Genomic DNA, 13,770 nt, shown 5'->3' with positions numbered 1-13,770 from the left:
ATATTTAAAATACATTTTGTCATTGCCTTGTGTCATAATTTTAGAGAAACTTATATGTGGTTAAAATACACAACTGGTATCTCCTAATCTCTTTTGGTTTAAATTGAAAAAATCCATTTTTTTTCTGTAGTAAATTCTCTTTAAGACACAATTTATGTGGTGAATACTTATTTAAAGGAATTCCTATGGTCTGTTTTTCCTTAATGTAAAAAAATTCTTTAGTTAGATAGATAATTCCTCCTTAGTTCATATACTTTGCTAGATAAGATTTTTAAAGTCTTTTTTCTTAAAGACATTCCTGTCTAAAACAACAGAAACACGTAATGATGAAGAATGAGTAATCTTGTTTGTGAAAAGTTGTACTGGGAGAAGCATGCAGTGTTGGCATTAACCTGTCAAATGTTCATGTCCTTCTCGTGCTGCAGGAGGAGACGTGGTGAGCCAGTTTGAATTTAATTTGAACTACCTTGCTCGGCGCTGGTAAGAGCAGTGTCCTCTCAGATATGTGATGTGTAAATGGCACTTAGGACATAATGTTGATAGATGTAGTTTTAAGCATGTGTGTGTATGTTTTGCTTTAAACTTGTTTTAGGACAAGTTGGGATATCTTCCTATTTTTTTCCTTCCAAAGAACCTTGTCTATTTTTTGTCTTTACTCTTTCACATAAATTCAGAATCAGGTTGACATCTTTGAAGAAAAACCTTGTTGGAATGTTTTTGGTTTTTGAGATAGGGTCTTGCTATGCAGTTCAGGCTGGCTTGGACTCACTACATAGCCCAGGCTGGCCTTGAACTCTCAGTGATCATCCTGTCTCAGCCTCCCGAGTACTGACATTACAGGCATGCGCCACCACATCTGACTTTTTTTGGAATTTTGATTGGATGTTTATTGACCCCAGAGGTGAATTGGAGTAGAATTAGCTATTTGGCAATATTGAATCTTCTTTTCCTTATGTATTTTTTTATATTTTATTTACTTACATGTTCTTGAATGACTTTTTATAAATTTTTCCACCAAGCTCTTATGTATTTTATTAGATTTAGATCCAGAGACATTATACTTTTATTCACTACCATAAATAATTTTTAAAGTTGTGTTTTCTAATTAATTACTGATCTACAGAAATGCAGGCAACTTTTAAATTTTGATTTTGTAGCTAGCAACCTTTCTAAGCTTTCTCATTAGTAACTTACTTGGTGGTTCTTTAGAATTTACTATAGAGTCACAGTTACAATCTCCAAAGTAGAATCCTTTTACTTTTGCCTTTTTTTTCCCTGTTATATCATTCTGGCTAGTGTCTCAACTACAGTATTCATACTGAGCATACTTATTTTTGTTATTGATCTTAAGATACTGTCAGAGCTTCATCATTATCATGTCATGGAGTTTTGTAGATTCTTTTTATTGAAGGAAGTTTCCTTCTATCTCTAGTTTAATAATTCTTATGCATTAATATTAGATAGATTGTGTTAAACATTTACTTTGCATCTGAGATAGTCATGTTCCTTACATGTTAATGCAATGAACTTTATTAATCTATTGCTAGTACTACATCAAGCTTACTTCCTGGAGCAAAACCAATTCTGTTGTGGTTTATTGACTTCTTTATATGTGCTGCTTATGTTGTTCTTGTTAAGGTTGTTGTATTTGTATTTATGAGTGAACATGTACTCTTCTTCTTTTTTAAAATATTTTTTATCAAGGCCTTGCTGGAAATAATTGGGAAATGTTTTTTCTTTCATATTCTCTGGAGGCTTCTGTAAGATCAGAACTTTGGTCCCTTGAACCTGTCTCTAACGCTGTCTAGTGCTGCTGTTTTCTTTGCAGGAATTTTATAAAAACTTCTCTAATGGCTATAGGATTATATAGTTTCTCAATTTCTTCTTAAGAGTTCTGTGTTTTTCTAGGATTTTTCCATTTTAAGTATTTAAACATTTTGGTACAAGATTGTTCATAATATCAACTTACTAGCTTTTGGCCCCTATTTTATTTGTACTTAAATGTTCCCTTTGTTATTCATAATGTATATGCTTCCTTCACACTTTTAAACCATCTTGTATAATATTTTTCACTTTTATTATTTTAAAGAATGAACTTTGGCTTTCTCAGTCTTCCCTGTTATACATTTACTCTGTTTTCCTCCTTCCCACTTTCCCTTTTGCCTTTCTCTTACCCTCTCTTTTCCCTCTCCTTCCTTCCTTCCTTCCTTCCTTCCTTCCTTCCTTCCTTCCTTCCTTCCTTCCTTCCTTTTTTCTTGTGGTACTGGAAACTGAACCTAGGGCCTTCGGACTGAACTATATCCCAAATCTTTTTATTTTTATTTTGAGACAGAGTCTTACAGAGTTACCAAAACTGAATTTGAGCTTGCAATTCTTCTGCCTCAGCCTCTTAGAATATGGGGATTACAGGCATGCACTGTGTCCAATTCATACATTCATTTTCTATTTTATTCCTTTCAATTCTTAATTGTTTTCTTCCTTATATGTTCTTTGGGCTTTTGTGAAATTCAGTGAGCCTTGATTTGTATTCTAGGTTATGACCAATTTCTGTAAATATTCTACAAGTGGTTGAAAGGGTTAATTTTCAATTTTTGGTTTAACGTCCATATTTTGTTATGCCTCTTAGTGCTAATTTATTACACTGTTCAAATAAAATTATTTATAAGCTATAACTAATATTCTTTTACTGTGTCTTTATCAGATTGGCCTGATGATTACCCTGAGGGAGAAATTTGTTTACAACTTCTTCCATCTTGATAGTTGATTTTGCAGCTGCCTTCTACTGTTCTGTCAATGTGCATAGATGTTTTGAAGACACAGTATTAGACATAGTCAAGTTTCAAAGTCATCTCTTTCTGAATTGAATTTTTTATCAGGGTTTAGTGATCTCTTCTAACAATGTGTTGCCTTTGTACCTACTTTTTCAGCTTTGGCTGCCATGGTACTGGCCATCTTTCTGTTGTATTCATGGTACTTGAATTACTTGGGCTTCCCTTTCTCCAGCAAGGGGTTGCTTTGCCTTCTTCAGGTTCCCTAGTTCCTTTTACCTGAGACCTTTTTAACCTACAAATAGGTAGCAGGGAAGCAGTACAAAACACTTGTGGGGCTGGCTAATGGAGCTGCTGATTCTAATCACAATGTGTGGCTTACCTTTTCTGAGGATATATGTGTATTTTTTCCTTTTTTCTCCATTGCCAAGATGCAAACAGGCAGATTTCTTTGCTGTGTTTTTGTGTGTTTTGGTTTATTTCTTGCTCATATGCATGCACCATGTCTAGCTTTTTGTACTCTAGACTCAATGTAGAAATGGTCCACTTCAGGTGGTTCCTACAGTTATCCCCCGTCTCCTGTCAGCCATCAAAATCCTTCAGGGTTTGGCAGACGTCACTGGGGGAAGGTGGCATTCCCCTGTGCTTACCTCTCAGACTTCCTAGTTCCTATTAGTTTTTGATCTCTGGAAACATTTCACTTTCTTGCTAGCTTAGTGATTCATTAAAACAAATATTTGTTATTTTTCTCTAGCCTTTATACTATTTTCACTGGGAAAAGCCATACCAGTATTCTTATAAAAAATAGACTTACCAGCCTTTTCTTTTTGTAAATGTAATTAAATCATAGTTTACTGGTTGTAATTTTTGTCTTGGCACTGATAAGATCTTGAAATTAAAAGATGATTCACTACAAATCCTAATTCAAAATATATGGCTCTTCTTCCAGCTAAAATAACTAATATCTGTGAACCAAAAACTGGATGTAGAATTCTTTTCTGCCTTACACTGCATATTCAGAAACTAGCATGTGTCAGGATGAGGAATCATATTGGGGGCTTTAAAAATAATGATTCTTGGGAATAGTTTAACTCAAAAAAGTAAAAATACCTTCATTTTTTTTTTGAGCTCTGAATTAATAAAATTAAGCACTTCTTTTGTATTTCATGGTTTCGAATCTTTGAATATACTTTCCTAAATACTTAAGGTACCATGCTGTGTATCTGTCACTGAACTGATTATCTACCTTTCCTGTACCCCAATTTTCCCTCTTTGTAAAATGGGAATCTAATAGGGGTACTAGTAGTACTACTGTAATTACATCTAGTATATAATAATTTCAGAATAATTGAGAGCTGCTGTTATATCTGTTGCTGTTATATTCAGCTTCAGAATCAAAAGATTTTATTCTAATGCATTTCTCAGGTATGTACCTGTCAAAGATCTTGTGGGGATATACGAGAAACTCTATGGCCAGAAAGTCATTACTGAAAATGTCATTGTTGACTGTTCCTACCTTCAGTTCTTGGAAATGTAAGTGTGACCCAGAGGGAACTTCCCAGCTGATCTATGTGACTTTCTTAGGATGCTTTCATGTGTTAGTTCCTGGGAGTGGATTTTGGATTTACAGATTTTACTTATTTGAGGGCAAATGTGGGATAGTTGGATAGATATAGATGATATTTTCCCTTTATATTTGCTGCATTTCTCAATAAAAACTGCAATGCTCAAAACAATCACTCTGTTGTAGGTATGGAGAGATGTTAGCTGTTTCCAAGGTAAAGACTTTATTCTTTGAAATCTTAGTTTAAAGGAGTCTACAAATGGCAGGAATGGCACATGACTTATTTTTCTTTTCTCTCTGCTGTAGCTGTATTCCACCTACTCCACAAAGTCCCCGTTTTTGGTGGAACATTTCCAAGAGTATTTCCTTGGAGGACTGGATGATATGGCGTTCTGGTCCACCAATATCTACCGCCTGACGAGCTTCATGCTAGAGAATGGTACCAGGTGAATTTAGCATGCTATTTCTCACACCAATCCTCTTTGTCTTTCTGCCCTGTTCCCCAGAATAATTCTTAGGCTTTTTAACTAATCAAACAAAAACAAGACCAAACAGTCTTGTGAATTATAATGATATTCAAAGAGGGAAAGCATAGAACCTTCATCATCTCAGAAACTCAGTATGTTCCTACTCACTTGGCTTGGCTGATGTCAGACAAATTTTGGGCACAGAGAGGCAGATGCTGTGGTCTGTGAGAATTCAGATGGGAAAGAACCAGTCCATGGGTGGTGCCTCTGAATTTCTGACTGGGAACTCATGCTGGGGCAGAAGCACCTGCTCCCAGGGCTCTGAGGTGGCTGCACCACTGTGTTGGGGTTGAGTATGTGGCCACGCTCCTATCTGCCCAGACTGATCTCTCAGGGCCCAGGGTTGTAAGGAGTGTCTTACAACCCCTCCATCCTCGTAGTTGGAAGATGCAGACCACCGGGACCCTCTCCTCCAGCAGAAACAGATGGTTTGTGAAGTGCAGCCTTCCCTGGAAATGCAGTCAGCAGCCCAGATGGGACAACTCCTGAACCCCAGGTCCTTTCCTTCCTGACCTGGACATGCTCAGGACAGGAGTTAACCAGAGACTCGGTCCAGATACAGATGGGGTAGCCAGATCATCCAAGGGCACCAGGATCTCGGAGAAGCCGACAGCAGTGCTGGTATAAGTCCTCTACTGTGGAGCTAGGTGGCCAGGCAGGCCTGGGGAGAGCATCACAGGAGACACCCACTTTAGGGAAAGGGTGGGCAGAAGGTCAGGTGGTGTAGGATGGGAAAGTTGGCTCTGCAGGCAGGAGCTGATGGTTTCAGGCTAGGACCCTGGGAGTGGCCAACAGAAGCAGAGCTCTAGAACATACGCGGGGCGGTGTTCCTTTGCCTATGAACACATTTCCTACTGTTCACATGATGTTAACCATAATTACATGTTGTGTCGCTTTGAAACAAAATGCCCTTTGATGCGATTGACAGTTTTGAAAGCTTGTTTGGAAACCTCAGTAAGTAACTATTTGGCAGAGCTACAGAATCTAATAAAATGACATTTTTAATAGCAGAGAGGTCTCAAGTTCGATTGCCAAGCCCTGCCTCTGTGGCTGGAAGTTTTAGGTGCCAGCTGTAGCGAAGACAGGTTTGAGAGACCTGCCACTCCCACTGAGTTACCTGGAGCAACCTGCTGACCCTCCCTGAGCCTTGGTGTCTTCATCTGTTGAATGGGGCCAGTAATCATTCTGTTTTACCCAAGAGGGTGAGGAGTACATGAGTGTGCTCATGGCAGGGGCTTAGTATGTAGTAAGCACTTACAATGTTGGCTCCTGTTATTATAATTACTGTTAGAAGCAAACTAAGTCTGTGTTGGTAGGGTTTGTAACATTTGGTTGCGTTACGGTGAGTGACTTCATTTCTTTGTTTTATGTCATCCTTGTGTAATGACCCTGAAGCTGGAAAGCACACTTTGGGGTTTGTTTTGTTTTGGTTCCACACATAGCTAAGGAAGGATGTACTGCTGGACTGTACTCCTTACTCAGGAAAATATAATGGAAAGGAATATATTTCTCATCCCTTTATCTGTTCACCAAGACACAAAATTCTACAACTCGAATATCTACAAAGATTTGTCTGAATTCATAGAAATTTATGAGCAATTTTGAGAAGGCTCCAAAGAGAGACAATACAAATAAATTCATGACAGAAACAAATACATATCCTCTGTCTTTTTAATCTTAAATTAAAAACCATACACATATTTTCATATTAATGAGTGTTTTCCAACTGACTAATAATGAATTAGCTTCCCAAACTAATTCATTTTTTGAAATTATTACTTTTCTAAAGAAATAATGAATTATTGGTGGTTACTGTTTAGTATTCTGGTGTAATAGAGAAGCAAAAAGTACAAAATGAACAGTTTTATTGAGTTGAGGACATGGAAAGGAGCAAACAACCCATGGTGGCTGGGCTGTCTCCTTCGACAGGATATAGTGGCACGTGGGGCGGATATTGATAACGTGGAAGGAACCGATTGGAATTCTCTGCATGTGCAAACAGGAACGGGAGTTGCAGTTAGGGCTGAGGAAGAAGCAGGAAGTGGTAGGTGTTCCCGCTTAGGCCTTCCGCCATGTTAGACCACCGCCATAACTGTACAGTAATTTATACCAGGGCACGAACCTTTCAGTTACATCTTCAGCCAGCACTTTCTTTACCTCAATTGTAGGTTTAGTGCAGTGTCATCAGTTGCTTCTCTTTCTGTCTCTGTCTCTCTTTTTCTTTCTTCTTTTTTTTTCTTTCTTACATAACAAGGAGTGAACCCAGAGCCTTTGCACTGAGCTGCACCCCCAGCCCACCCACCTGCTCTTCCTCCCTTTCTCCATTCCTCCCTCCCTTCTTTATTTATTTAGAACAGGGTCTCACTAAATTGCTAATTTATCTTTTCAAAGAGATATAAAGTGATTTATTAGGAAGAAATAGGAAAGTACACACTGAAAGTGTGGCTCGCAACTGATGTAGGGGAATGAAACTCCCGACCTACTGTATGTCCCGAACAAGTTCATGTTCCCTAAAATCGAAGAATGAATTTTAGGAACAATGGAGGTTAAGAGCAGAAATATTTATTGAGAGAAAGAAAGCTTCTGTCTGAGAGACAGAAGGGGTCCGAGTGGGTTGCCAGGGACTATGTCTTTTGTAGGGATTTTTATAGAGTAAAACCGTGAGGTGAAGTGTATCTAAAGTTGGGGAAAACTGGGAACTCAGAGGTAGATGGGCGTGAGGTGGGACAGAGCTATGGTCAACCAATAAGTTTAATTGTTTCGGAAAAAGTGACCAAATCAGGGACAAATGGGGAAGCAATTCACTTAGCAAAGTGAGCATTCTTTACGGATCAGTGCCTCTTCCTATGGGGGTTGGGATGGTGACTTTTGGCTTCTCAAGGTGATCCAGACTTAATCCCTAAGGATTATGTTTAAGAGTGTGGTTGCATTTGTTTTGCCTTCTGTCTGAAGACCTGGCCCACAGCAAGACATCATCAGGCATCTGGTCCTCTGTGCCAGCTGCTTCGAGGGCCCAGCCCTGTCTGACTGCTGCAATATTTCTGACTAACTCAGCTGCCTGAAACACTGCAGTTTGAAGCTGGGAGTATTTGTGTGTTTTTGGTAGTGGAAATCCATGGAGTTTAGGAGTCTATAAGAAGTTGTATCATGGTCTTGGTTTATAGGGGAAGAGGGTGGCCATTGACAAAAAGAAAATGGCTCATTTTACAGTGGAAGGCATAAGCTTTCCCAATTTTTTGATGGATAATCTAAGATATTTTGCCTGAGAACATTTGAAGCTCTTAGTTTGTAAGAAAATTTTTCTGCTCTTTATTTAATCAAATAAACTAATTTATGAAGTGTCTTTAAGAGATTTTGAGTGTAATGAGTCTAGAAGAAAAGGCACACTGCTTATTTCCCCAGGTTGTGCTCTTATTCTCAATCCTCCTGCCTCAGCCTCCCAAATGGCTGGGATTACAGGTGCGCAGCTGCGCATCTTCTCCTGCAGTGTGGTCTCCTGAGGGACACTCGTAGAAGGCAAATGCTCTGCCCCAGTGCTTCTCTTGGGAACCGGGGAAACCTCATGGAAAGAGTCCACTCTCTGGTACCTCAGAGGTCTCTTTGCTTGTAATGGGGCTACTTCTTTTCCTATTTAACTGTTTAACTTGTAGAGGTTTTTTTTTTTTTTTTTTTTTTTGAGACAGGGTCTTGCTTTGTAGTTTTGGTTGGCCTTGAACTCACAGCAGTCCTCAGGCTCCTGAATGCTGAGATTATAGGCATGCACCACCATGTTGGGCTCTAGAATTGTTTTTAAAAAGTAAAACTGAGCAATTCAGATATATTTGAGTGGAAATGGGCATAACTGGGTGGAAGTTGTAGAGGGGAATGATTTGTATTGTCTCTGATTCCATGACATCTCATATTAGCTGAAAGTGGCTTGGTGGGGAGAGGCCAGGGAGAGGTGTGAGTTGGAGCATGAGGCTGGGGGACCCTTTCCCAAACCTCAGTCACCTTAGCCACTCTATCTGGAAAGACTCAGGCTCCTACTGGGTCCTCTATGACCAGGCAATGAGCACCCTAAGCTTTCTGAGAGGGATTTAAACTGCACTCTTGTCTCTCAGTAAAATTCATGCTTCGGAAACAGGTGGACACATGCCTAACTCACTGTACTATCCCCCAGCAACTGTGACCTCCCCAAGAACCCCCTGTTCATCGCGTGTGGCGGCCAGCGAAACAACAGCCAGAGGTGAGTGGATTCCAGAATCGGTCCTGGGAAAAGATCACCTTGCCCAGGGTGGGAGGGCGTGGTTGAGAGCTTGGGGTCTGTAGACCAGTATCTGCTTCAATTCTACCTCTGCCATGCAGAGCCGGATGACTTTTAAGCAAGATGCGAGTTGTTGAGGTGAAGATTCCTCCTCTGCCCCGTGGCCATAGCCTGGCTGTGCTTCATGAATGCGCAGTGCTCTCTGGCAATACTTGGTGTTCTCCACGCTCTGGTCGTTATCATTTTTCTCCATAGCCCTTACCCAGCTTTCATCCTGGCTACTGCTGGTATCTCCTGCTGGTGCCACTGGGTACCGAGCATCATTCATTCACTGGTATTATTAATAGAAATTGATATATGTCACTAGCAAAATAGCAGACTAAAATGGTACAAATACTGAAATGGCGGGTATTAGTCATGGGTGCCAGAAGCTCCCTTAGGTGTGAGAGGGCACTGTGGACGGGTGCCTCCTGCTCTCAGGGTGAGTGGCCGAGCAGGTGCCTGGGCACGGAACGAGTCATTGTAAATGTTCACAAGCCTAAGGAAGGACAGAGGCTGGGTGATCTGGGAATGTGCCCAGAGGGTCCCAGCTCAGGCTCCTGGAGAGTTGTGCTGGATGAAATGATGAGATACTTAAGGGTGAGCAAATATTAGAAATTCAAAGAGAGGGCCTTGTGATAAGAGGCCTTGAGGAGAATGATGTTAGTATTTCAGAGGAATTTATAAGATGCAGAAAAGTTATGTAATGTCTCATTGCTTTCCAAGGAGGTGAATTTGGTTGGTTTTTAAAATTTTTTTGAATTGAAGCTGGGTCTGGCAGCACATACCTGTAACCCCAGCACTCTGGAAGACAGAGGCAGGAGGATTTCAAGTTTAAACCCAGCCTGGACAATTTATTGAGTCTATCTCAAAAAAGAATTTTTTTAAAAAGGCATGGGAATATAGCTCAGTGCAAAAGCCCTGGGTTCAGTCCCCACTATTACAAAACAGAAACCGAATTGCACACCAGGGGCTCCCTGGCTGTGGATATCAGGGCGCTGCCCTTGGCACCCCCGTTTTTCCCAGAGTTCCTGTGGTTGTGGCTACTGCTGGCCTCCTGTTTCTTCGCTTCTAGAGATTTTCTGGCTCCTCTGGGAATCTGTTTTACAGACTGGTTAAACGATCTGATTACTACTTTTCCCACCTGTTGTAGACTTGTTTCTTTTATGTGAAATATTGAAATATTTTGAGATTATGGAAAATGTCAGGGTTTTTTTTTTTTGTGACAGTGATGCTGGGGATTGAACTCAGGGCCACACGCATGCCAAGTATGCATTCTACCACTGAGCCACCCTGCCACAGAGCAGCAGTTATTATAAGAAAGGATTTTTAAGCTTTGGAATGTATTCAGTAAAAGATTTTACTAGAAGGTTCTAGGATTTTTGCTTTTATATCATTTTTCTGGCCTACAGGTGCTGAGATTCTGGCATCTTTTAACCTGGGGTTAACATGACTATATTCTTTAATTCAGTAGTCCAATGGTTGGTTACTTTCTCAATCTTAACCATCTTATTCTTGTCTCTTTAACAGCTCAAAAGTGCAGAAAAATGGTTTCTATAGGAATTTGACTGCATCTGTAATCAAGCACACTGGAAAAAATATAAACTATACAGAAAGAGGCGTGTTCTATCACGTGGATTCCTGGACTCCGGTGAGAACCTTCTGCTTTGTACCTCCTACTGCTTGTGTGGCCCCCTTGTGGACTCCTGGGTATCAGCTGTCTAGGGAACGTTACCTGGCCTTTTGCCAGGCCACTGACTGGCCTTGGTCTCTAAACGTGGCTTGTTCTAGAGATTCCCTAAGTCAAGACCTCATTGGCCTTTGTCAAGTTGAGGGAGTCCAAGGCGGCCCTGGCCACCCTGGATCAGCCATCTTTGGCCTAGGTCCACACTTAACAGCAACATTGAAGGTCCACTGTGTGCAGCCTTATAGTGAGGGGCGTCACTTTATCCGTGGAGTCGTCTTTTATCAGGCCACACTACTATGGGGCTATACCATGAAAAGGAAATAGATCAACCTTTAGACTCCAGACTAATAAAAGTGACAGATTAAAAAAAATAACCACCTTGGATAGAGTGCACCAAATACCATGGTGGGGTAAAGGGATGTTAGATAGTCAGGAGGTCCTTTTGATCTTGGAGGCAATCAGAGGTGACTTCTGAGAGGAGATAACATTTGAGCCAGGCCACGGGAAGTTGGTGGTACTTCACTAGGGAAAGAGTATACTTCTGATTATGGCTTGGCGAGGTTTCAGAATGTTTGGAAATTTGAGGAAACTAGAACACAAGAAAAGGGACAAAGTACAGTGTGAGGCATTCAATCAGCTGGTCATTGACAAAGGGGCCAAAAGAATATGCTGGAGAAAAGATAGCATCTTTAATATATCATCCTGGGAAGACTGGCACTTCAGATGAAATGGGGTTCAATCTAGAACCTTAACTCCTGCCATGTGCTAAAACAATAAAAATGGGAAAAAAATGGATCAAAGACCATAATATGAAAATAGAAATGCTTAATCTGCTAGAAGATAAAATAGGTGCACTTGTTGAAGACATAGACAGAGGTAAGGACTTTGAATACCCTGTTTGCATGAGAAATACTATCCAGAATCAATAAACAGGATCAGATCAAAGTAAAAAATTATGCACAGCAATGGAAACAACCACCAGAATGAAGAAACAACCTACAGACTAGGGAAAAAAAATGTTTGCCAGCTACTCCTTAAATAGGCTAATCTCTAGAATATCTAAAGAACTCAACAAAATTAGACCCACCAAAATAAAAGACCCAATCCAAAATGGGCAAGTGAAATTAATAGACACTGCAGAAGAAGTACAAATGGCCAACAGGAAAATGGAAAGTGGAAAATGTTCAACACTGCTGACCAGCAGAGAATTGCAGCTTGAAGCATCCTCTTAGCTTGGATGGCTCTGGTACCTGGCCATCTTGCTCTCAGTATCGCAGATGCAGCAAGCACATTAAGGGTGATTCAGCTGAGGGTCTTGTCTCCTCCGCCCCAGCACACAGCTTCTGCTGTGCATGTGGCCTCTGTGCCACCTGTTTCTGGACATTCAAACTGTGGGCAGTGGTATCTCAATATGCGTGTGGTTTAGAGGGTGTTTCTGCTGTCTAGTTCATTTGTTTGGAGAAAAATAACTACATATATACAAACGCCATTAGGATTCTAGGTGGTGTGAACTTGTATTTTCTCAAACTTCAGTCCATAAAGATGGCTTCATTCAGTCAGATTCTGCAAATCAGGAGGCCATCCTGACTCGGTTTGGAGTACTATGTCCCAGATAACCTTCCCATGCCAGCCCTGCCTGCTGGGCTCTGTCTCCTGTCTCGCTCAGCAGACCATGGGGGCAGGGGAATTGATTGAGGACAGAACCAATGTTTTATTAATACTTGTAAAAACCCAAGTTTTGGGGTCTTCATTATTGTTATTATTTGTCTCTTATTTTTCTTATATTTTGTTTTGTTTTCCACTCTAATATAGAAAGGATAGATGTACATGCATAGGGTTATACCTGCCTAGAACTAATCCTAAAGCATTTATAAAAAATGATTTTATTACGTGTGGTATTATCAACAGCTACTTAGAAGAAAACGAGACATTATGGTAGCCAATGCTGATTTTCTATCATCTTGTTGTGAAGTCCAATACTGCCTTTATTCTTTGTTTTGATTGGTTTTAGTTTGTTTTCTATTATTTGATTTCAGTGTGTGTGACGGTATGGACAGCTATTTTGAAGAGAACAAGAGATATTTCAGTAGTCATTGTTGATTTTCCTATTGCCTGGTTTTGAAGGCCTGTAATACTTTCTTTCTTTTGTTTTGATGGGTTTTATACTATTTTGTTTTGTTTGAATTCATTGTGTGGGAAGATATGGACAACTATTTTGAAGAAAATGAGACATTCTGGTAGCCTCTGTTGATTTCCTGTTGTCTTGTTTTGAAATCCTGTGTTGCTTGCATTGTTTTGTTCTGATCTGCTTTGTTCTGTTTTGTTTTGTTTCATTCTCTTTAAAATAAAAACAAAAACAAAAGTTCCATAGCTTTCGTTGATTATGCTGTGTCTTTACCTGTCTATGATAACACTGATTTCAGGATTCCGTAACCTTCGTGTACCAGAATTTGGAAAGGAACCTACGGACCATGCTTATGGGCAGCTCCGAGAACTCCCTGAAGCATATCTCCAGGCCCTCCGGATCATACTACGTGTCCCTGCCCTATGCCAGGCTTGGTTGGTATGTACGAGTTTATCTGTCTTGGGAATAGTTCCTTCTATACCTCACTCACTTATTCACAAATGGCATCCCTTACCACTTTATTTTTCAATGAATTCATCATCAGAAGAATAATATAGATTCTATGGATAAGGTATTTTAAAGATGATACAATGAACTGTCATTTTGCTAAGTAAGTATGATAAGATAAGTCTTATTTTTTTCAGAGTATTTGTAAAGATCCAGTGCTCTTGGGGATATAGTCTCACAGATTTTTTTCTTTCTTTCTTTCTTTCTTTTTTTTTTTTTTTTTTTTTTTTAGCAATCTAATGACATTAGAAGACATAAGCAGAGGGTGATGATGGTGTTTTGATTACACTATAATTTTACAAATAAATTG

The 13,770-nt window shown here is 39.9% G+C and overlaps 1 protein-coding gene across 3 annotated transcripts in view; it reads left to right on the top strand.

Annotated features, from left to right (window-relative positions):
• Nucleotides 1-13,770, top strand: part of Gpld1 (glycosylphosphatidylinositol specific phospholipase D1) — a 49,920-nt gene that overhangs the window by 19,614 nt on the left and 16,536 nt on the right. For all 3 annotated transcript variants that reach the window (XM_023564719.2, XM_003468864.5, XM_023564720.2), the window contains 7 exons: nucleotides 426-480; nucleotides 4,194-4,301; nucleotides 4,519-4,546; nucleotides 4,639-4,778; nucleotides 9,019-9,084; nucleotides 10,672-10,792; nucleotides 13,252-13,391. In XM_023564719.2, coding sequence (XP_023420487.2) covers nucleotides 426-480; nucleotides 4,194-4,301; nucleotides 4,519-4,546; nucleotides 4,639-4,778; nucleotides 9,019-9,084; nucleotides 10,672-10,792; nucleotides 13,252-13,391 — 658 coding nt within the window. The remainder of the gene's footprint in view (nucleotides 1-425; nucleotides 481-4,193; nucleotides 4,302-4,518; nucleotides 4,547-4,638; nucleotides 4,779-9,018; nucleotides 9,085-10,671; nucleotides 10,793-13,251; nucleotides 13,392-13,770) is intronic.

The sequence above is a fragment of the Cavia porcellus genome, unplaced genomic scaffold, assembly GCF_034190915.1.
Source record: "Cavia porcellus strain 051 isolate PalLab524CR breed Dunkin Hartley unplaced genomic scaffold, mCavPor4.1 scaffold_13, whole genome shotgun sequence".
In the NCBI taxonomy this organism is placed as follows: Eukaryota; Metazoa; Chordata; class Mammalia; order Rodentia; family Caviidae; genus Cavia; species Cavia porcellus.
The sequence above is the reverse complement of the archived record's forward strand: the minus strand, read 5'-3'. Positions and strand labels throughout refer to the sequence as shown.